Below are 23732 nucleotides of genomic sequence, written 5' to 3'. Positions count from 1 at the left end.
TTTTCTTAAAAATATTCTCTGGTTTAAATTGTTTGATACAAATTAGAATGATCGTAAAACAATAGATAGTTGAGGTAAATTAATTTTAAATAATTTAATATACTTAGCCACTTGGGTAGTTAGGACAGTAAATATTACTGTTAGAATATTGATATAATTCAAATTTTTGTTTTTGTTTATTATTTTACGCAATTAAGAGAGGACGCCACACCTGCATGTAATGTTTCTGTCGTACAAACGTAGAACATAGTAAAAAGTGTACTTGCAAGGGATAAAAGTTCTCCCTCAGTATTTATAGAAGAATTATCAAAAACCCACAAGGCCACAACGCACAGGTAAGAACTTTATCTGTGCCATAGTGCCGTTATTTTTTTGATGGAACAAACCAATAGTTTTAATTACATTTACGTTAGGTATCTACAAAATAACGACGCTATGACACAGATAAAATTCTTACCTATCCGTTGTGGAAATTCGATAATTCTACTATAAATAGGTACTGAGGGAGAAGTGATTATCCCGCGCAAGTACAGTTTTTGTTATGTTCTACGTTTGTACGATGGAGACAACGCATGCGGGGGTGTGGCGTCATCTTAATGTATATATGCGGCCCACATCCTCAAAACATATTTTTGGCGGTGATACTCGTTGCGCACAGTACACAATTTTTTACCGGTAAACTGACAACTCGTTTGCGTACATCGAAAAACGTGAGAACCCGGTTAATACTCATTTTGACTTGAAAAATGACGATAAGATACACGTAGGTAATTGATTAATTGCTTAACTATTAGTGTGCGGTTTTAATTACTTCTAAAGAAGCATTACATTAAAATTAATAAAATAGTAATTACAAACATAACATTGAAATAAACACATGACAAATTTAATTTTAATAAATTAACAAAAAAAAAGACATTTTTAATCACGCCAGTTGTAAACAGACAGTCCTGAGCCTGTAAAAATGGGAAGGAAAATGTTTGAAAACAATCTTAAACATTATTTTTGTTAAAGGACTATACAACTAAAAAAATCATATTTTTTTTTATTGTGTGAAAATTTAGTGCTTAAAAAAAGAAAAATGTTGGTGGTATAAAAATTTTTGTCGGACAATTGCTTCGGTGTTTATAAATCGCGTAAAACGCGCGACGTCATAAAATCACACCGTCCGCCGGGCCGTATCTAAAAAATACACGCGTTGTAGTTATTTCACTCGATTAAAATAACTATAGAGAAAAATTGATATAACGTATAAGTTACTAAAGTACATTTATAAAAAGGTTATAAATTTCTTTAGATGATCATAATATTTTTACAGTATTAAAATTTGTTTCAGGGTAGTTTACAAGAAAGACAAAAAATTAAAATATAAAAAATAACAAATATATTATACACTTTTAATTAAAGTTTAAACAAATGTGTTATTATAATTTATAATTTATAGTTTAAGAACTAAAATAAATATGCAAAACAAACCTCACAATAAAATATACATAGGTACTAATTCAAATAAGGTAGGTTCATAAAATTGAATACAGGTAAGTATATAGTAGGTTTATGCTACAATCAAACAACTTACATATTTGATATCATTTTTTTATATAGTATATTATTAATTATGATGTTAAATGTTTAATGGATTGTATTAAGTAATAGATTACACGAATTACGCGTTTTGAAAACCCACATATAACCCGTTTTCCATAGGATAACGTTCACGATTTTTTTTGACCACACATGATGGAATAACAACTCTATTCCCTATAGACTATAGTATAAAACAAACACAATAAAGAATAAAATAACTGGAAACATGGTATAATGACAAAAATTATCGAAGAAGCTGAAAAAGAAATTTTACCACAGCAATTTGATGTACAAAGAGAATGTAATACTAACATCCCATTTTTATCAAATTTATCCAACACTTCGCCTTCCTTATGAAGAATTAAAATCAAAGAGATATTAAAGATTTACCTAAAAATATAATTTAATTGGCTAAATTAGCTATTATTATATATTATAATAATTCAATTACCTAGGTACGTATAATCATTGATTATAAATACAATATCATTAACTCAAACTCTTAATGGTTTATGATTTACTAATTGTACCTAGGTATTATAGGTATATAAAATAATTACTGGAATATTAGTTACTGTTTATTTGAGTAAAATACCTACCTAAATAAACTAAGAATAGATAAGTCCCATCTTTCCAATATTTTTTAGTTTACTCTTTCTTAATTTTCTAACAGCTCTTATAATTAATAGTAAATTAGAACGCTCTAAATTAGTTTCTTTTCCCAATATGTTATTAGACAATAGTTGAAGGTTTGATTATTAATTAATAATATAAATAATTATTGAAATGACGATCAGCGGAGAGCAAAATAAATGGTCACTCATTTCAGTGAACATCGATCGGTAACGTAAAACAAAAATAAAAATTGATGCCCGTAGACACAGCGCACACGACCAAATCATTCAAAATAAAAATAGTGATTATTTGATTATTATTAGAAGTCGGACTTCGGGATCGGGAGTCGTCGACGTCATGACGACTGACGAATGACGATAAAAACCAGTTATACCCGCACCGCGACAATCGCGGTTACGGCATTTGGAATAAAATACGAATTTATTAATATTGTTTGTTCTTATCGCCATCTATCGAGAGTTTTAATGTACGCCACCGAAAAACCGGCCAGTGAGCAATCTATAGTATTTATAATCAATGGTATAATATACCTATGTATTTTTGTTTGAATTAATATATTTTATTGTGAGCTTTTTTTTGCATATTTATTATAGTTCTTAAACTATAAATATTATAACACATTTGTTATTTTTTATATTTTAATTTTTTGTCTTTCTTGTAAATTACCCTGAAACAAATTTTTAATACTGTTAAAATAATATGATCATCTAAAGAAATGTATAACCTTTTTATAAAATACGTACTTTGGTAACTTATACCTTAAATCAATTTTTCTCTATAGTTATTTTAATCGAGTGAAATAACTACAACGCGTGTATTTTAGATACGGTCCGGTGGACGGTGTGATTTTATGACGTCACGCGTTTTACGCGACTTATAAATAAACACCGTAGCAATCGTCCGACAAAAATTTTTTTTTTTTAGCCTGGGGGAACTGTAGGGGAAGGTACTGTAGGTTTTAAACACGTGGGTATTTTGGCAGAATTTTGAATGGGCACCCGTAGGTTTCGGCCGTGCCCGGTTGGGGGGGCGGCGGCCTCTCTCTTCAGACACCGCGAAATGCCCAAATAGCGATGCCGCCCGTGACCGAGATTCGAACCGGCGACTGCGTGCATGGGGCAACAGACGCCTTATAGTCCGCTCGGCCACTCCACCCCCACAAAAATTTTTCTTTTTTTAAGCACTACATTTTCACACAGTAAAAAAAAATTAGGATTAGTCCTATAGTCCTTAAAGGGTTTTAGTAGACTTTTGCCATACTTTATGTACGCAAACGAGTCCTATACGTTTTGGGTCATTTATCACAGGTATTAAACATGAGTGTGCTCAATCGAGTTATACATTTGTACGCAAAGAGTCGCAAAAAAGGATAAATGTACGCAAACGGGTATCGCCCATTTTTGGCTCTGGTACAGGGCCTCACTTAAACAACAATTATTAAACTTTACCTTCTGACTCACCCCTCCACCCTCTTTGAAGGGACCCTGTATACATGACAGAAACTTGCATAATATTTTGTTATCGGACGCAATTTACATTTACCGTCGCAAAGATTCGCCATCCGCACTTTGTATAAATCTGATACCTTCGTCGGTATATTTTTTACACGTGTAGGTGTAGTTGCACGGGGTATGACAATAGTTTCTATTTATTTTGTGGTGGACCTACTACAAACGGTGGCGAAGATCGATCGACTTTATTTAAATTTTTGTCCACCACCTACGCAGGTAATCGCACGAGGTATAATAATTATCTAGTCTTTTGCCGTGATAAAATAAGGCAATCAATGCTGCTCAACGTTATGACCAGGCCCGGATTGAATCGGCGAGCTACCGAGAAAATCTCGGTGGGCTGCGTAAAAGTTTAAGATCAGTGTATTATATCAAACACTGATATAAACTAGAATAATTTAAAATAATAATATAATGTATTTTATTTTTATCTACATACAATATACGTCATATAATTATATAAATATATTATATATATAAAAGAAAATCAAATTTTAAACTTATAGTTATAAAAAATCGTCATACTACTCATACTTAGGCCATGACTCATGAGTGATGACTGATGAGTATAAAATGAAATGTTTACAAATTGCATAAATCCAGGCGATCTATATTATATTTTATACTATCTATTTTATCTATCTTATATTTTGCGTTTTTTTAAATAATATAACTGAAGTAGGTCTACCTATATACTAAATAACTTAATGTAATGTACCTATTGAATAGGTAATTTGTAAATGTGCTTTAGAGAAACAATTATTATTTAAAGTACACATACTAAAAGAGTGATCATAAAAAATGTTTTTCGAATGGGCCGGTAGAAATATAAAATCTCGGTGGGCCGAAAAGTCGCTATCCGGCGCTGGTTATGACAAATCTATTATTATTTATTATGTTCATGTTAAAGAGGATGTTTGCATACCCGCATGTGTTGTCTTGCAGGCGTGTAATATTGCGTAAACTGTTTAGCGCGGGATAGAACCCTTCAGTTTGTACTTTTAGTAGAAACACCAAAAGTTAACACAATATATACATTTATTTATAGATAATATTTTTATTTGTTTGATACCTCTAATAAGAAAACAGTTTTAATACTCTTTATTTTTTTTTTTCGAATGGACTATCCCATTATCATGATATAAGGATTATTTTTTATACTGTGGGGTTCACCAATTTTAAAATCGGTAAAATACGATTGAGAACGTTATATTTGGTAACACGATTGAGGACGCTCGATAGTATTTACCTATTTTTTTCTAACGTTGCCAAATGTAATCGAAAGATAATTTAAGCACGATAATCGGCTATCGAACGATAAAGAACGTTATACCTTTTTGGCTGAACGATAGATCTGCGGATCGATATTTAATATTTATCGGACGTTATATTTATAACTTAGGTACCAGATATACGAGAGAATGACTTAATAGGCATTGCAGTCGTCGCACAAACGTCACGAAGTATTCGTCAGTTTATAAAATATTATATTATAATATATTAAAATTAGGTATACGAAGTGTACGAGGTGAAGATCTAGTACTATTAGATAATAATAAATATCGTTTTATTAGGAAACGTAAAGACACACAGTTGATATGGAAGTGTTCAAATAATAAATGTACTGCAATTAGTATTCTAACAGACTCAGAAAAAAAAGTATTGATTCAGAGACTCGGTAAGCATTATCATTCCGATATCCCTATCCCTACTATAAAACGTCAAGTTGTACGTGAAAACTGCAGGCGAAAAGCCGTAGATCGCATTTCAACAAAGCCGAATAAAATAATACACACTTAACTTTTAACGGACAATTATTTGACTCCATGTCATAATGGACGATTAGGAAAACCATGGACACCGAACGAAGAAAATATTATCCACCATTTCCTAAGTCACTCGATGAAGCATTTACTCGGCTTAAGGAAAATCAAAATGAAAACAGTTTTATGTTTAAAAGTCAACAATTTATTCACGTACCTGACAATCAACTATTTATATGTTTAACTACGATACAAAATATGGAATTTATGACGACTTGTACTGACTTTTTTGGCGACGGTACATTTGAATAAGCACCGAAAAATTTTGTTCAGCTTACACAATTCATTGTTTAAAAAATGGCCATTGTGCGCCTGTAGTATACTTTTCTTTTAAATGACAAATTAAAAGAAACGTACAGTAACATTTGGAAGTTTATTATTGATTTATGTTTTAAAACGACAAACCGAATGTTAAACATTACTAATTTGCACTTGGAGCCCATAAAGCAGCGATAGAAATGTTCCCTCAAGTTAATATTATTGGTTGCAGATTCCATCTAGGACAAGCATGGTGGCGAAAGGTAAATTAAAAATAAATTATACTTATAATTATTTTAATTTTTAAAACAATAAACTTTTAAAATTTTAGCAATAAAAATTGGGAAGTATATCACTTTAATTGAAACATTTTTTTTCTTTTTAGATAAATAGTGAAAGTAAACTTCGAAATGCATATAAAAATTCTGATGACGCCCTAGGAAATTGGCTAAAGATATTTTTTGATCTTCAATTTATAAACCACGACGAAGTTGAAGATGCATTCGTAGAGTTAATCGCTGTTCGCCCAAATGAAGAAATTGGTCATATTTTTTCAGATTATGTTTTAAATAGTTACATAGATCCTGGCTGTCCGTTCAATACGAAATTGTGGGCAATGAAACCTTCGGAAAATCTCAGGCAACTTTCAAATAAATTAATACATGCAAATTAATAATTATTACAATTAATAACTTTCTAGGACTACCAATGCCGCTGAAAGCTTTCATAGAACATTTAACAGCCAATTTCACAGTTCTCATCCAGCAATATATATTGTTATTCAAACACTAATAGAAACAAAATCAGAAACTTCATTAAAAATAGCAACGATAGAACTAGGTAAAAAAAAGAAATGCCAATAAAACAAAAGGGAAAACTAATTAATGTTCATAATAAATATATGTGGTATGTTAGCAAATAGAAGTTTTAGTAATTTATTAAAATATTTAGATATATTTAATTATTTTTAGGGTCAGTGGTAAGTTCTTTGTAATTTTTGAATTTTAAGTGTTCTCAATCGTTCGGCCAAAAAGTTATAACATTCTCAATCGTTCGATAGCCTTTAAAGTCGTTTTGCTATCTTCATTATTAAATTGTTTGTAAAAAATAGATTCCTATTTATATAAAATGAAAATTGATTCTGATAAGTAGGAAAATAATTAACTCCAAAAGCCCCTACTTCTTTCAAAAACCAAAACAATTATGTTTCGTATATTAATAACTTATGTATAATAATTATAATTGTATAAAAACTGTGATCATGCATTATTTTGTACTGAAAAGTGAAAATTGTAAGGAGGAGGGTTTATTAAAGGAAGTAAACATGGAATAAAAAAATGTATTTATTTTAACAGAGCTTTATAAACATGTTTCAAATATCAAATATATTATCATTAATAATTGTATTAGTGCGATGGGTACTACCCTGCGAGTTCATAGAAATATTAAAGAATTTATACATAATATTATTATTATTCCACTTCTCAACAAAACATGTCAATGTCACCACATGGTAAAATGAAACAATATTTAAAGTTAATAAATAATATTATAAATAAAATATTTTTGATTATAAAAATATAGGCTGCACATCCGCATGATGAAAAATAAATTCATGTCACTTTTTGAACAGTAACACAATTTGTATGAAAATAATTATACAGTTTATACTTACCTATAATTATGACGTTCTGCATCTCAAATAACACAATATCATATGGACTTAATGCAAAGGAGATCAAAATAATAAGTAATTATGATTATTTTAGAAACAATATTACACCAAGTATATACAAGACACAACAATTGAAATATTGCAGGTTGTGGTAAAATGTAGATGACCTATTTAATAGAAAAGTACAAAAAGCAATATTGTTTGTGGAACATTTTTTGTGTTGTTGCCATAACCAAGATTTTTGACTCTGAAAATATTAGCATGGAGATCTAGGCCCGGTGATGACTGACACTAAGCTTTCAAAAAAGCACTAAACCAGTGAAGCTCGTAGAACGTCCTTAGAGTCAAACAGAATTACATGTTATAAAGCGATTTGTTTAAAACATTTCACTTTAGATAAATTATTATTTTTAATAAATCAGATTTATTTTAAAAATAATACTTAATTCAGATAAACCAAATAATAGTATGAACTTAAGCCTGTTTAAGAGGACGTTTCACCCGCATGTGTTGTCTCCGTCTTACAAGTGCTTAACATTGCACAAACTGTTTCGCGCGGGAAAGAACCGAGAAAGTTACAGTTATAACTAAGAAACGAAATTTTCACCACATAAAGAGGAGAATTTTGTCTGTGCAATATCGTTTTTATTTTTTCGATATCAGAACTACAAAGAAAGTTATTCATGCTTAAAAAACACAAAATTAATGTATTATAAAACAATAAGAATTTTTTTTATATAAGTGATATCAAAAAAATAAAAACGATATTGCACAGACAAAATTCTCCTTTTCATGTGGTGAAAATTTCGTTTCTTAGTTATAACTATAACTTTCTCGGTTCTTTCCCGCGCGAAACAGTTTTTGCAATGTTACGCACTTGTAAGACGGAGACAACACATGCGGGTGAAACGTCCTCTTAACTGGTAATAAAATGTTGTCGATTTCATTTGTTCACAAGATTCGATATTTAATTTACCAAATAAATTATTGGTCAATTATAAACAATAGTATTTTGATCAATTAAAATGAGTTTCTATTTTTAATCATCAGTACGTAACGTTCTAAATGTTTACACAGTGTGTTTGCACTTGATAGAATATTATGCGTTGTATAACCGGCACTGGAATACTCCAACACAGTACCTATGTATGAACTATTAAGAATAGCTTAATATATTTTAATTGAATGAAATTCGTTTTTCATTTTTAAATCGTCAGTTTATCGTAAAAAAAAATGTAAAATATATGCAATAATATACTTTCTAATTGACTTCATAAATTATACATGCTGATTTTTTTTTATCATGAACCACTCATTATTTCAAAAAGTATCAATGTTTTTGAAAATATTTTTTTACAAAGTTTCATGTTGTTAAAAAAACAACGTTTTTATTAAAAAATTATATTTTTAAATATTTTTTATCCTTATCATTTTTTAAGTTTTTTACTTTTTTGAATGATAACCTAGAGTATTAATTTCATATTCCAAAGCAGAATATTTTTCTAAGTATTTTGATACGTAAAAATCGTATTTTGGACGAGTAGTTTATGAGTTATAAGTATTTAAAGTTTAGAGAAGTTGTGTAGTGGAAAAACATTTTGAGGGGTAACCCCGTACCACTAAACTCTACCAATCTAAACTTTAAATACTTATAACTAGAGTGAGGATTTTTAAGCACTTATAAGTATTGAATTATGCCATATAATATGCAGCTAAAATCATGAAAATATGCAAAAAATATGTAGACAAAATTATGAAAATATGTAAAAAATATGCAAACATTTTTATTTATTTAAAATTTACAGTAAAACTTATAATAATTAATTATTGAAATACTTAATAAAAAAAAATAAGGGAATTTTCTGAAAACCTTAATTTATTTATAAAATTGTATTCATTATTAAAATGAATAATCATATGCATTTCAAGTTTTTCTTCTGTGAAGCTGTCGTTTATCGGTTAACATATTTTTAAAGACTGAAAACAAACGAACAAAAGTTATTGTGGCATATTTAAAGCAACTTAGTATTATCGGGTCTTGATAAAGATCTTCGAGCTACCTAACCGATGTAACCGAGTGTCGATAATTACTTTACGTCGTTATCGATTATTTATCTTATAAAGGTTTAAATAAATATATACATAAATTGTTATTTAGTGACTATGAAATTTAGTTTCAATCTTTCTTCTTGACAAAATATTATCTTATACATTTTTTTAAATTTTCGCTTCAATATGCAATAAATTTTGAATTTTGCCAAAATATGCAAAAATATGGAATAACCTTTAAATATGCAAAAAAAAAAAAAAACATCTGCTTCAAATTATGATGATTTGTGGACAAACTGACAACAATGCAAAAATATTAAAAGGAAAAAAAAATATGCAATTGCATAGAAATTCGCGCTCTACTTATAACTCATAAACTAATCGTCCAAAATTCGATTTTTACGTATCAAAATATTCTGCTTTGGAATATGAAATTAATACTCTAGGTTGCCATTCAAAAAAGTAAAAAAATTATAAGGATAAAAAAATATTAAAAACATAATTTTTTTTAATAAAAACGTTGTTTTTTTAACAACATGAAACTTTGTATTAAAATATTTTCAAAAACATCGATACTTTTTGAAATAATGAGTGGTTCATGATAAAAAAATCACCCTGTATTATGTGATAAATGAGAATATTATGTAAACACCTATTTGAACAATATACAAACAATAAAATGGTAGTAGTTATAATTACTAATGTATTATATCATATAGATTCACATTTCACAGTAAGTTGGTTTGATTGATTCACTTTAAACATATCTCATATTAGGCATTACTAAATAGTTAACAGTACTAGCAGTACATTAATCATAAAATATTACCAAATCTTTACATAATTTAATAATATACTAGAGTACCAACAGTAATTGACAAAAATATAAATGTCAAAAATGAAATGCATGATTATATTATGTTTACATAAAAAACTAATGATAATAATTGTCACCAAATTAACCGAAATGTTAATATTTAACAATCAATTAATTAATTCACACTTGTTGTAAGGTTAAATACGAATAACATTAATTATTATCTTTATTATTTAATTCTACTGGATATATAAAAAATAGTTTCCAAAGTCATTTTATCGGATAATAACTTTAAATATCATGTTAAAGCAAGTATTATACTCACCATATTATGTCCATATAACAAGAAGCTGATTATTTCAGAGAAATTGTAATAGTGACAGATACTATAATTAAGATCACGTAAAATCGGCATTTGTTGTCCCGTCCTACAAGTTCATAAAATAGAAAATTTGCTCATCGGATCACATTTAGCTTTCTTAGTATAAAAATTAGAGTGAGTCAACCTAACCTAAAAGGTAAAGACAATAAGTACATGTGTTTTCAAGTGGATTTATTTTTACGATATTTCAGTTTTTATGAGAATATTTTACGTTTTTAATTTACGTCATATTATAACTTATTAAATTAGGAATGGGGTTTGGTGTGCAGAGTAAGTATGTTGAACATGTATTTATCATAATAATAATTTACTAAATAAATACTATTGCAGTTTATAAATAGCAAATCTTATTTATGCAGCAAATCACTCATTATTATAGTTAAAATTATATTCACAATAACTACTGTACAATATTTCATTAAAGAAAACATTTAACTATAGTATACAGAAGATAAAAATTAACAAAGATCAATCAATTTTTGTTTTTGTAATTTTATTACCTTTGTTCATAAATATCACAATTCATAAAAATAAAACAACGGGGGAAGGATTCATGTTCTTTTTACATATAATTCATAATAATGCAAGAGTAAACATAAATATCGAATAGTACAAATTTCACGTATGACAGGAATTTCATCAAGAAATGGCATTAAAATTTAATTGTAATCATTGGTAGCAGTTGGTGTTAAAAATTGAAAAGTGTAGGATAGGTTTAATTGCAGCTTGAAAAAAAATAGGTAATAGGTATTTTGTATAAATATAAATGTAGACATAAAATCAGAATACAAGTAAGGAATTGGTTTTGAAAAGTACCTATTATTCTAGGTTTTTAAATAGTATACTATTTACACATAATATAAGTTAATGAGGCAGTATTTTTTAATCTTTTTAGGAATATATAATATTATATAAGGTTAGAATTTAATCGACTCGTATAAAACCTGTTTTCCATAAAACCATATCAAGATTTTAATCAATAAAAAAAAAACCAATTTTATAGTGATCATATTCACAAAGTGTAAACTCAAATACCTTTTATAAATGTTACATATTTATCATTACAGCCAACTATCCTAAAATAATAGTTTTTATTTATGTGGTGTATAGAGCTAAAATAATACATTAACTAGTATTTGACTTTGTACGATTTAGGTTGATTTGATAAAATAAACATTTAAAAATAGTAAAATATAGGTTCTAACCTACAACAATTAACAATAATGTATCATGTATCCTACTAAAAATCATTTAAATATTATTAGTTTGCTGAGTTTAATAATTGAAAAAAGTATAGGTATACAGTGCATACTATATATGGAAAACACGAGAAGTAAAATGGCAGTAGTTGAAAATGCTAGATTTTATCATAAATAACCACCAAATATTAAAACAATAACGTTCATTGTTTTTAACATTTATACATTATTTCCATAATAACATTTTACGTTAAGACGACGCTTCACACGCATGTGTTGTCTCCGTTGTACAATTGTGTAACATAATTTTATTTTTACACTTATCAGATCATGGTTATCTCCGTTATTTTAAAATTTGGAGTGAATTGACTTATTATAAAAATTAAAGGCAAGATTATAATCTAGGACTTCTTATTATAGTTTAATTTTAAAGTGAGTTATGAATATTTTAAAATTATAAACTGTATGTCTAAAAATAATCATCTCGCTTTAAAATTAAAATATAATAAAAAGCCCATGAGATATCCTGGAAAAAAAATCTGGCTCTTTACTTCAATTTTAAACTAACAGAGATAAACTTGATCAGCTGAGCGTAAAATTTGCAATGCCACACACTTATGCGACGGAGACAACACATGCGGGTGTGGCATCCTCTTAAGACAACTAACAAATCCGTTTAATAATAATAAAGTTAATTGATATATTTTACGTGTAGGTATACATACTTATGAGTTATGACTATGAATATATTTTGAAGGAGTTTTAAGTTAAGTAAAATGTATTTATTTATCTGACTTATTATTTATACCTAGTTCTCTTACAATATAATTACTTTATTAGCTTTCTGGAAGTACTATAAGGAAAACAATTTTATAATGAAAAACTATTTTTGACATTTATCATATTGTAATCACAAAAAGTCACTTTGTTTAGTACTTATATAAAAATACATATTTGAATTCATTTAAAAAAAGCAGATTACACTTTACATATTTTCAGAATAACCAATTATATTCTACTATGAATGAATTTAAATGGATTTAAAAATAAAAAAAAATAGTATCTATTAAGCTAAGAAGCTACTTACTTTTTATTAATATTATTATTTAATTATAAATATTTATGGGCAAGATCACTAAAAATGTTTTATAAACATCAATAACACAAATACCAATGTCCAATGGTTACTATTAATAACAAAAGCTACAATCTATTCACTAGTGTACCATAAAAATAAAAATAATGTAAAATATTTCATTTTTTCATTATATTTGGAACTTTTTAAATCAAATGTAATACACTTTAATAATATTACAATATGTACATACAACATAGTAAATTGCACAACATGTAAATTATTAAAGCAAGTTATATGTTTAAATGCGCGTATAATTTGTCGCGTGATCTGAAACAAGCAACAGAAGTATGTCAGAAACAATTTTTCAAAATATCAAATATAAATAATTATTTAATAAGGACATGTTAACAAATTTCGGAAGCAAACATCTATTATAAAACGTGGATACAAGTGAGTGTGTACATATTTATAAATATAATATTTAATAAATGTATATATTCAATAATGTTAGTTTTTTTTTTTTATCATAATATGTATATTTTTTTAACGAAAAATTACTAGAAAATTACCTTTCCCAATGTCAGGCTTCAGTTCAAGACACCAGACATTTCCCACTGAAATTTATAAAATCAAACACATTTCCACAAGACAATAACACAAAAATATTTATGATAGTAAAATTATAAAATAGATTTTCATTTGTTTGGACATTGGTATGATTAAAAACCCTTAACTCAGTACAAACCTTGTAATTGTTGGTGCCACATGCTGTGAACAAGGTAAAAATAAATTAAACAAACATTTCACACATGACAAATTTAGTTATATTATTTATAAATGTATTTTTCTCTAAGATAAATAATTATTAGGTTAAACATATGTAATTTTATTATAATATAAGATATTAAAATTATAGTGGTTTTGAAAGTTTTACCAAGTTTTGTGCAAGAAAAACAAAGAATATTGAAAATCTAACCTAACAAACCAACAAAAGTATAACTAAAAACATGCGTTGTTTAAGTATGTTAAAAATAAATATATATTATATATATTTTTATACAAATTAAGTAACTTTCATATTATTATTTTTTAACCAAAGAGAAAATACAAATTAACAAAAATCACCTATTCATTTAATATACAATTCTGGACAAAACTTGGTAAGTAATATTTAAATTATAAAACATTTTACTTAACTAGATTATAAGAAAGGTCCTAATGCCAATTTGATAAATTGTCAAATGAAAAAAATGTTTTATCAATGCTGTGAACCTAATGAAATATTACGCTATACAAATCCAAACTTGAAATTTACCATAATTTCACTCTTACTTGAAATAACTCACAATGTAATAAAATGTATATTTAATAGCATGTGTTTAATTGGAGATAAAAACTTAAACACATTTTATTGAAAAGTAATGATTACCCATAATAATCAAAAATAACATGATTATACTGCTATAACCAGCTTCAGGTATATTAAGGCGATTTTACCTAAATATTTATATCAATCGCCAAAACTATTAAATAAACAATATGGTTTTTTTTCATATTTTTTTTTTTTTTTGCGCTACAAAATGTCTTTACAATTAAGTATAGTACATAATTAAACATAATTAAATATACTAATAGAAAAAAAAATGCGTAGAGAAGACAAAACTATTTGTTTATTGATTTAATATGAATGGACCTGACCATAGCGAGGATATCCCTGGTATCTGGACGTTCTGCAATAACACAGTTAATAGTATATTTGTGACGTATGTCCTGAAATGGCATGTAAAGCGAAATATTCATGTATATAAAAACGATGTTCGCTTTTTTTTAAATTAAAAAAATGCAATTATTATTTTAGAAACATGAGAAGTATATATATATATTTCGCTTTTATTAATCCCTTACCTCATTGTTGCTGTGGTGTATCTTGTTGTGGAACTGGTTGATAACCTGCGTAAGCATTTCCTGCAGCAGGATAAGTACCATATCCAGTAGGTGCAGCACCAGGATTCTGTGCTCCATAATAACCACTTGCTCCATATGCCATACCATACTGTGCACCATACATTGAAACATCATTCAATGTTTGTGGTTGTCCTGTTTGAGGGCTTGTAGCATTAGGTTGTTGCTGCTGCTGTTGAGGTGATTGTTCTGATCCACTTGGTTGACCATTAGTTTGAGTTGGCAAACCCATTTGCTGCAATAATTATTATAATTTTAGATCCTGAACGAAATGATGAATGTATTGATTTTACAATGATGTGTTTTTTTTTGTGTCTGTGTACAGCAAACTAGTCAAAATAATGCTTCAATTTCAATCTTTGGGGGTGGTTTCCGATGGGAAATTGAATATTCTTGGTGCATTATAGAGGTCAAAAGAAAACATTTTCCAACAGTTTTAAAAAAAATCGAGAAAAACAAAAAAAAAGTGACAGAAAAACGGGAATTTTTACGCAAAACGAGTTTTCGAACAAATCGATTTTTTTATATGGTTGTAATTCAAAAACTAATCACTGTAAATACTTGACATTTTCACTAAATGTTAATGTTAGTGTTATATATATAGTTAAATTTTCAAAATTTTTTTGAGTTATTTATAGACTACTGAAATTTTCGATTTTTATGAGAATTTTTTTTTGAAGTGTCGGTAAAAAAATTTTGGACGAACAAAAAAACTTGAACATTTAATACGAAGTTCCTCATAAGTTATTCTTATGGTGATTAAAAAATTATAAGAAAACATAAGCATCATTTTTTTTTTTATTAGCATTTATAGTTCAAATTTTTACGAAATCTGTCGAAAACGCAAAAATTTGAAAGTAATTTTTAAGTTGAAAAATCCTAAATTTTTTTGTGTTTTTAACAAAGGATTAAAAATGCAACACAAAGTTTTCCTTCAAGTAGCTATAGAGAAAACTCGAAGCATCACTATAGGAAAAAATTTAAGTGCGTTAGAATTTTAAATTTTAACGAAATAGCGTAACGATAATGATTTTAAACATTTGTTATCATTCAAAAAGTTTAAGTCGTAGATACTTGAAAGTTTTACCAGTAATTGAGATTGGGAGATTTTTCTTTAAATGATTTAATTCATCGAAATATTTTGACCTTTTTTGAGATATTTATAGACAACTGAAATTTTCAATTTTTATGAAAATTTTTTTTTGAAGTGTCGATAAATTTTTTTTGGCCCAATCAAAATACTTGAAAATTTAATAAAAAGTTCCTCATAAGTTATTCTTATAGTGATTAAAAAATTAAAAGAATACATAGGCACAATTTTTTTTTATTAGCATTTGAAGTTCAAATATAGATTTAATGCGTAAAAATTACGACAATGTTCAAATTATCTTAGATAAAAAATCATAAAAGTTTTTCTTTTTAATTCTAAGATTTGAGAATTTAATACAAGGCTCATAATATATTTTTACAATAGCAGTTGAAAAATAAAATAAATACATAGCCACAATTTTTTTTTACAAGCATTCAAATTTTAATTTTAACAACATACGTAAAAATCACGAAAATTTGTAAATTATTTTAAGCTAGAAATGCACAAAAAATTTTCTTTTTAAAGCTAAGATTTGAAAATTTTTAATAATCTATAATATATCCTAGACAGATAAACCGTTTCTGCTGAGAATCGTTTTTCGTATACAATGATATAATATCATTGGATTCAAATTTAATTCCATCCATTACAGTAACCCACTTGTAACTTACTGTACAGCAGAGTGACATCCATTTACCAGCTTTTTTTTTTTTTTTTTTTTTTTTTTAAATAATAAAACGTATAGAAATTTTCAAATAAACCCCCCCCCCTCCAAAAAAAATAAAAATAATATGCTTTGTCATGAATTTCTTGAAACAAATTTATACACCAAGAATAATAAATAACTACTACCTTAAAACCAAGTCCCAAATCTAAATATACATATTTTATTTATACTTACTCTTGCTTTTACTTGTTGTTCAACCATATCAGCTTCTTTATTTTTTCCAATTGATCTGTAATACTCTATCCACTGTGCACTGTAATCAGGAGTCCCTACTCCAGCACTGCCTCCAGCAGCGCTTCCACCACCATTAGCAGAAATTGCAGCAACAGGCATAACTCCTGCAGCTCCATTTGGAGGAATTGCATGAGGCTGAGGTTGGACATTACCAGGATTTGATACTGCACTACCTCCATTCATCTGATTAAACTGAAAAAATTAGGTCTTGGCTCATCCAATAAAAAGAATGTAACAACAGAGTGATAAAAATCAATCTTTCTATAAGATGCTTTTAAGTAGTTAGTAAATTGTAAAAATACATTACTAATCAGTAACATATTTGAAGACGATGAATTGCAATCACAAAAAATATATATATAATTTCAGTCAATAAGTAATGTGTACATACCTTCATTTGTTTGGCTTGTTGTTCAATGAATTCAGCTTCTCTGTGCATTCCCATAGATCTATAGTACTGTATCCATTGAGCACTGAAATCTGAACCCCCTTGTGCACCATTAGCATTAGACATAGGATTTGCATTACCTGCATTAACAAAATTAAATATTATTTGACAATCAATCAAGATATTCAAATGATTTACATAAATATACTGAAATCGAAAATAAACACTTTTGTAAATATTCTTTTGAATAATCTGATTGTTTAAATTTATGTAAGTTTTTATTTTTAATTCGTGAAGTATGCTTACTCTGATCAGTTGGTTGTTGTGGTTGTTGTTGCATACTTGGATTCCAACCTTGACCATATGCATTCATTTGCCCATCTTGTCCACCCCAACCCATTTGAGATCCATAAGGTGGTTGTGGCTGTTGTTGGTTCATATTACTGTAGTTTTGGGAACCACCATTAGGATCCTGATAATAAAATATGAATAAAATCAAATATATTATTTAATATAAAGATATTGAAAAATGTACATACAAAGCCTAATTTTTCATTAATCATGCGTTTAGCATTTTCGATTTGCTCTGTTGTTCCACGTATAACAAATGTTTTTTCAGAACCTGTATTATTGTGCCGTCTATCAATTTCACAATGTGCGCCAGTTTGCATATTGATTTGTTTAATTGTTTCACCACCTAAAATTAAAAAAGAACAGTAAGTTAAGAAAACAATTGACATAGATAATTAAATCTAAAATATACCTTTTCCTATTATAACCCCACATTTAGCAGATGGCACAGTAAAGGTTGTTTCATTTAATGGTTGTGTTTGACCACTATTACCCCAACTTTGATTTCTATTAAAATTACCGCCTCCACCTCCACTCTGTCGATTTCCACTACGGTTCTAATAAATTAAAATCATTTTGTTACAACACAAAATTTAACATGTACAAAAGGTTATAACTAATAGATGCATAAGTTAAGTTCTTACCAAAGCGCTATCAACTAATGATTCTATTCTTTGTTTAGCTTCAGCCACCTGATCTGGATTACCAGTAATTAAACATCTTCTATCATCAGGTGTATCTTCATTGAGGTTTATAAACTGGACTTTGGCACCGGTATCAGCTTGAATTTTTTTAATCATATCACCACCTTTTCCAATAACTAATCCTACCACTTGTTTTGGTACACCAACCTAAACATTATAATATATTAATATCTGATTAACACTTTATAGGTATTAACAATAAAAAATAATATCACATGGGAAACTAGCATATTTTCTTAGTAGGTCTAACCCCCCATCCTCTCTTACCTCAAAAGTAAATTATTTACTAGTTATTGATGTATGTAAATTATTAAATAAATATCCCATGAATATAGTTTTCTAGTTAAAAGTATATACATTTAATTTAATATGTCAAAACCATTTAATACCATACTTTTCTAAAAGTTCATCAAATTTTAAATATAACGGTCCATTACCATCATAAAAATTAAGGTATCATTGAATAATTATATTTACATTGGCTTATAAAGCCATGTAATTTTATTTGATTAAATATTAAAGAAAAACTAGTAGTTAGATCATAAATAAGTGATTTAATACCAGATAGAACTAATTTCAAATTGTATACAATTAAAAGATTTATTTTGCTTATTGTAGTGATTAAATAAATAAAAATAGATGCATAATATTAATACAGAAAATTAGGCTAATAATAAAATACCTAATTACATGGTAATAATATAATAATCTAGATTTTACAACAATTACCTCAACTTTGCCACCATAACCAGAATGCATACTGTAATCACCACTATTTGAACCATTCCAGTTTGAACCATTTTGATCAAAATTAGACTAGAATTATGAAAAAATAAGTTATGATTATATAAGTCACTGGTAAGATCATAAAATAATTATTGATTCCTTTTTTTTTTATAAAACAAATTACAACTTTCTTTTGAAGAAAAATTTAAGATACTAAAAAAACAAATATATTTTGTATAAGTTATATAGTATAAGCAGGGTTGGGCAGTATTAAAGATACAATTGTATCTTGTATCATGACACATAATTTTAAAGTATCAAGTATCATGTATCAAGATACATTTTATACCCGTATAACAAGATACTTTTGTTGTAAAAATGTGTACTGAATAGTGCCAAGACATTTAAATTTTCGTTATTAGATAATTTCGTAACAGACGTTTTAAGTTTAATAGTAAATAAAATTCGATTAGAAATATAAAAGTATCATGTATCTTGTATCTTTTTTACATTCACAATGTATCTTGATACACTAAATGCATGTATCATGATACTTTTTTTAGTATCTTGCTCAACCCTGAGTATAAGCAATATAAGCCGATTTTTTGTTCTTGTTATCTTTAAAAATATATTTGTATTTACATTTTTATTGTTAATAGTACAAGACATTTTTTATTCAAAAAATTTACTAATTATTAGGAATTAAACATATTCGATGAAACAATAGATATCAGATTCTTTAAAAATGATATTTATATTACTAATATCCCATTTTAAATTTAACATAAAACCAAAAAATTAACAATAACATAGCTTTTAAATAAAGATTGTTTTACATTATTTATATACATATTTATTTAGTTATTAAAAACTTATTTTAGATTTCTATTATATAATTTGTAAGTTGTTTTAAAAACAAGTAATCAATTTTATGACAATTATACACAATGGAAAATTATATTTACCGATCCATCTTTATCACCGCCTCCAAGCATATCATACACTAACTTCTTAGCATGCTAAAAACAAATAGTAGAAATATATTAATTGATAAAAAATTATATGTAAACTTTTAAAATTAATTTACCTCAACTTTAGCAGTTTCACCAGATATCCTTAAAGGTTTTTCATTTTCTTGACTATTAGGACCATCTTGAATAACTATCATCTTTGCTCCTGAACTTTCTTGTAACATTTTAATAGTTTCGCCTCCTTTTCCAATAATAAGTCCTACCTTAGCTCCTGGTATCATTATTTGGGCCTGTAATAAAATAATTTATTTTTAAGTTAGGTTTATTGTATTATTAGGTTTGAATGAAATATTATTCAATTTTCTCTACTTGAGTAAAAGCTGGTTGGGAAGGCGGAGAAGATATATTAAGTCCTTCAATTTTTGCACCACCCGTTCCTTCAACAGATACCTTGTTCTGTACAATGTTTTGTATGAGCTCTTTAGCTAACCTAGATTTGGATTTATGAATATCTGTAAGTTTTAAAAAAAAAAAAAAAATTATAACTGAACACATACGTTATGCTTTGAGCATTTCCTGTAAGTGTACATGATCGTTCTAATAAGCCAGGACTATCTGGTGCCATTTGAATTTTACACCCAGTTTCAGCCTGCAGTCGACTAATTTGTCCTCCACCGCGGCCTATAACTTTGCAAAGGGTTAATGCACATAGTACATTGAATTTGCTACTGATTATAACTGAAAAACATGAATATTTTATACTTACTGAGTCCAACCATTTTATCAGGTACTTTTATCTCTTCATTAATAACGTTGCCAAATTGTGATCCAGGCCCACCGATGCCTTGGATACCGGCTGCTGCTGCTGCTGCCACTCTGGCGGCCACGGCTGCTGCTTGTGCGGCGGCTAAAGCCACCGGAGATGTTGCTAACCTTTTTCTGTCAGGCTCTAAATATATAAATAAATATACCATTCAGTACTTACATATTCTTTAGGTAAGTTTACAATTAATTTAATATTAATATATTGTTTATTTATATAAATAAAATACCTGAAGAGTTACTGTAATCTTCTGAAGGTCTTTTATGTGTTTCTGGTGATATAGATCCTGTAGTTGAACTAGGTTTGGAAGATGGTTGGATTTTAGCTGCTATCTAAATATATAAATAAGAAATTTTTTTTATATAGTTATTAAAATATTATTAGGAAATAAACTTAAAATGGATTGATAATATCTAAAATTAATGCTGATTAATCAAATAGAAATATTAAATAATATATGATAAAAAGTTGTGACATTTTGTAAAATGCCAAAGAATTAAATGGTGTGGCTATGCAATGAGAAAATAGAACATAGACAATAGGTACCTTGATAAGTACCAATTTATTTATAACAAATTTTTACTAATCAAACATTATTATTACAAGTTTAAATTGTAAAATCTCAAAAGTAGGTATTCTTTAAACATACATAAATAATGTTTTATTTGTAAAAAAATTTGATTTCTTTTACAAAATGTTTGTAGGGAACTAGTCATAATAAGTTAATTTGAATTAGAGTATTTATTAACATGAATTGTTTGATGGAACTATCCATTGAAAGTAATTAGGTACAATTTAAAATGTGGACAATGCATATTAAATAAACACAATTCAATAATTTACCAATTTTTATAGTAGGAGCAGACTTTACAAAACCACTCGACTAATTTTATTAGTAGTCTATTACTTATTTTAAAATTAAAATATAGAATAGGCACAATAAATAGGGGGGGGGGGGGTCTATTGAAGTTTTGAAATAAAATAAATAATAAAAAAGTATAATGGTACCTAGTGATTACGGGTAAATAGGTATATCATTTATAGCACAATTAAGATGGTCGCTTATTTTGTGTTAGCAAAATTATAACAATAAATATAGAATAGGCGAGAACAATATCCATCCAAATCGAAAATAATCGAATTTTACCATAAGCTTATGACCTCATTCACTATAGGTCATAATGCAAGATAAATTGAAGTATTTTATATTATATTTAATTGATATAATTTTGAACCAATAATTTTATTGATAACTTAAAATGACATCGTTCATATAAAGAAAGTGCATGGTTTATAACAAATTAATCAATTAGTTATCATGGTTTATTAAAAATAATACAACTATAGATTATTATTGACTAAGCTCTGAAATTTGTATTAAAATAGCAGAATCCTTATCCACAGTGTAAAATTAAACAATCAAACATTACGTTTTCAACATTTTCATTATCTGAAGGCGCCAACGACATTATGACACTTTGCTGGAGGTATATAATAAAAATAAAAAAACAAAAGGTTTAGACTACTGAAACTAATTCAGACTTTTGAAAGTGATTAATGAAAAACAATAGTCGACAAAACACGAATTGAAGTCTGCTGTCATGTTCAAATGCGATTGTAGCGTTGTACGCGAGACTAAAAGTTTAGGCGACGGGGCACCAAGACTAGGGCATATTTTTTGAAAAAAAAAAAAAAAACAAATATTCTTTCCATTCTTTGCCGTTAGACCAGAAAACTGGCGGATGGTGGGTGGGCGTGCGGGTCCGTTGGGTGGTGTCTCCGAAAAAGAATGGTCGGAAAGCATAACGCGCGGTCGACAAACACGCGTTGTGTCAACGAGTGGAATTCAACCACGTACGATGTGAGCACAGGTGCAGACCAACGTTTGGAGGCGCGCAGAAAAGAGTTAGCAGGGAATAGTAATAACAACAACCGTGCAACAATCGCCGTCGACGATCAGTGTGTAGACGCGACCGCGACGAAGACCGTTTTGGACTAGCCGGCGCGGTTTTGAAACGGGCGGGCAACGCCATCACCGGTGTGCGAACAACGTACCTCTTTAGCGCGTTGTAAAGCCGCCGCGAACGCTTGACTCTGATTCTTTTCCGTTGGCGGATTCACCGCTGAATAATCACTCATTGTGAAACATGAAGAATATTATCGCTGACGAAATGGATGCTTCCCGCTGAAGTAGTGCTTGGGCCGTTGGCGCGCGCGTGTCCAGGGTAGGTCGGTGGTGCGAGCAACGTACGCAATGCGCTGATGATGAGCCGTGCGGCGAGCGAGGGAGAGTGATAGGAAAAAATGAGTTGTTTGTTTTAAACGCACGAAAACGAAAATGACGAATTGGGTTACAGGTACACCTAAGCTAACGAGACACACTAGGACCGCGCAAACAACAAACCGCCGTGTGGTTTATATAATATAATATACTATGGCAGTAATAATAGCCCGTTCGGTGGTCGCACGTATGTTGTGTACTTCAGTACTTGTGTAATGTGTGTACGAACAGCAAACGGCGTCGGTCGGCGACGAAATGGGTGGGCGGGTGGCGGGCAGGCGCAGGAGAAACGACAGTACAATACGTGTAGTGGTCGTCTACTCGTCTCTGTCTCACCGACAGCCGCGTGCGTTGCGCTCTGTCCGCGTTGGATGTTTACGGTTGGCGGGGGGTGGAAGGGAGCGCCGGGAGAGAAAAACCAAGCAAAACGTGATTACCACTGTCGGACAAGGATGTTCGA

General features: G+C 28.6%; 1 protein-coding gene across 6 annotated transcripts; it reads right to left on the bottom strand.

The window, feature by feature from the left end:
• Positions 1-14663: 14663 nt before the first annotated feature.
• On the bottom strand, positions 14664-23527 carry Psi (P-element somatic inhibitor). 6 transcript variants are annotated; one of them, XM_015519668.2, is made up of 16 exons: positions 23047-23527; positions 21221-21323; positions 20935-21117; positions 20726-20855; positions 20538-20658; positions 20285-20458; positions 20163-20216; positions 19201-19287; positions 18412-18618; positions 18180-18324; positions 17956-18113; positions 17723-17888; positions 17420-17556; positions 16969-17220; positions 14921-15212; positions 14664-14785 (listed from the first exon to the last, which is right to left on the bottom strand). In XM_015519668.2, the coding sequence occupies exons 1-15, from the start codon at positions 23128-23130 to the stop codon at positions 14922-14924; spliced, it is 2292 nt and encodes a 763-aa protein (XP_015375154.1). In that variant the 5' UTR covers positions 23131-23527; the 3' UTR covers positions 14664-14785; position 14921. The 6 variants fall into 6 exon arrangements, with proteins under 6 accessions (XP_015375154.1, XP_015375145.1, XP_015375172.1 ...); XM_015519659.2 differs by having other exon boundaries at positions 14664-14745; XM_015519686.2 differs by having other exon boundaries at positions 14664-14745; positions 16969-17211.
• Positions 23528-23732: the final 205 nt, after the last annotated feature.

The sequence above is a fragment of the Diuraphis noxia genome, unplaced genomic scaffold (assembly GCF_037042655.1).
Source record: "Diuraphis noxia isolate RWA-SAM2 unplaced genomic scaffold, SU_Dnox_SAM2 contig0003, whole genome shotgun sequence".
In the NCBI taxonomy this organism is placed as follows: Eukaryota; Metazoa; Arthropoda; class Insecta; order Hemiptera; family Aphididae; genus Diuraphis; species Diuraphis noxia.
The sequence above is the reverse complement of the archived record's forward strand: the minus strand, read 5'-3'. Positions and strand labels throughout refer to the sequence as shown.

Bases quoted from the DNA above. Each gene is read 5' to 3' on its own strand.
- Psi (XM_015519668.2), bottom strand. From the start codon at position 23,130: ATGAGTGATTATTCAGCGGTGAATCCGCCAACGGAAAAGAATCAGAGT. The intron at 18,114-18,179 runs GTATATTTTAGA...TTTTAATTTTAG, and splicing joins TGGGGTTATAATAGGAAAAG to GTGGTGAAACAATTAAACAA. The intron at 17,889-17,955 runs GTATGTACATTT...TTTTATTATCAG, and splicing joins TTAATGAAAAATTAGGCTTT to GATCCTAATGGTGGTTCCCA.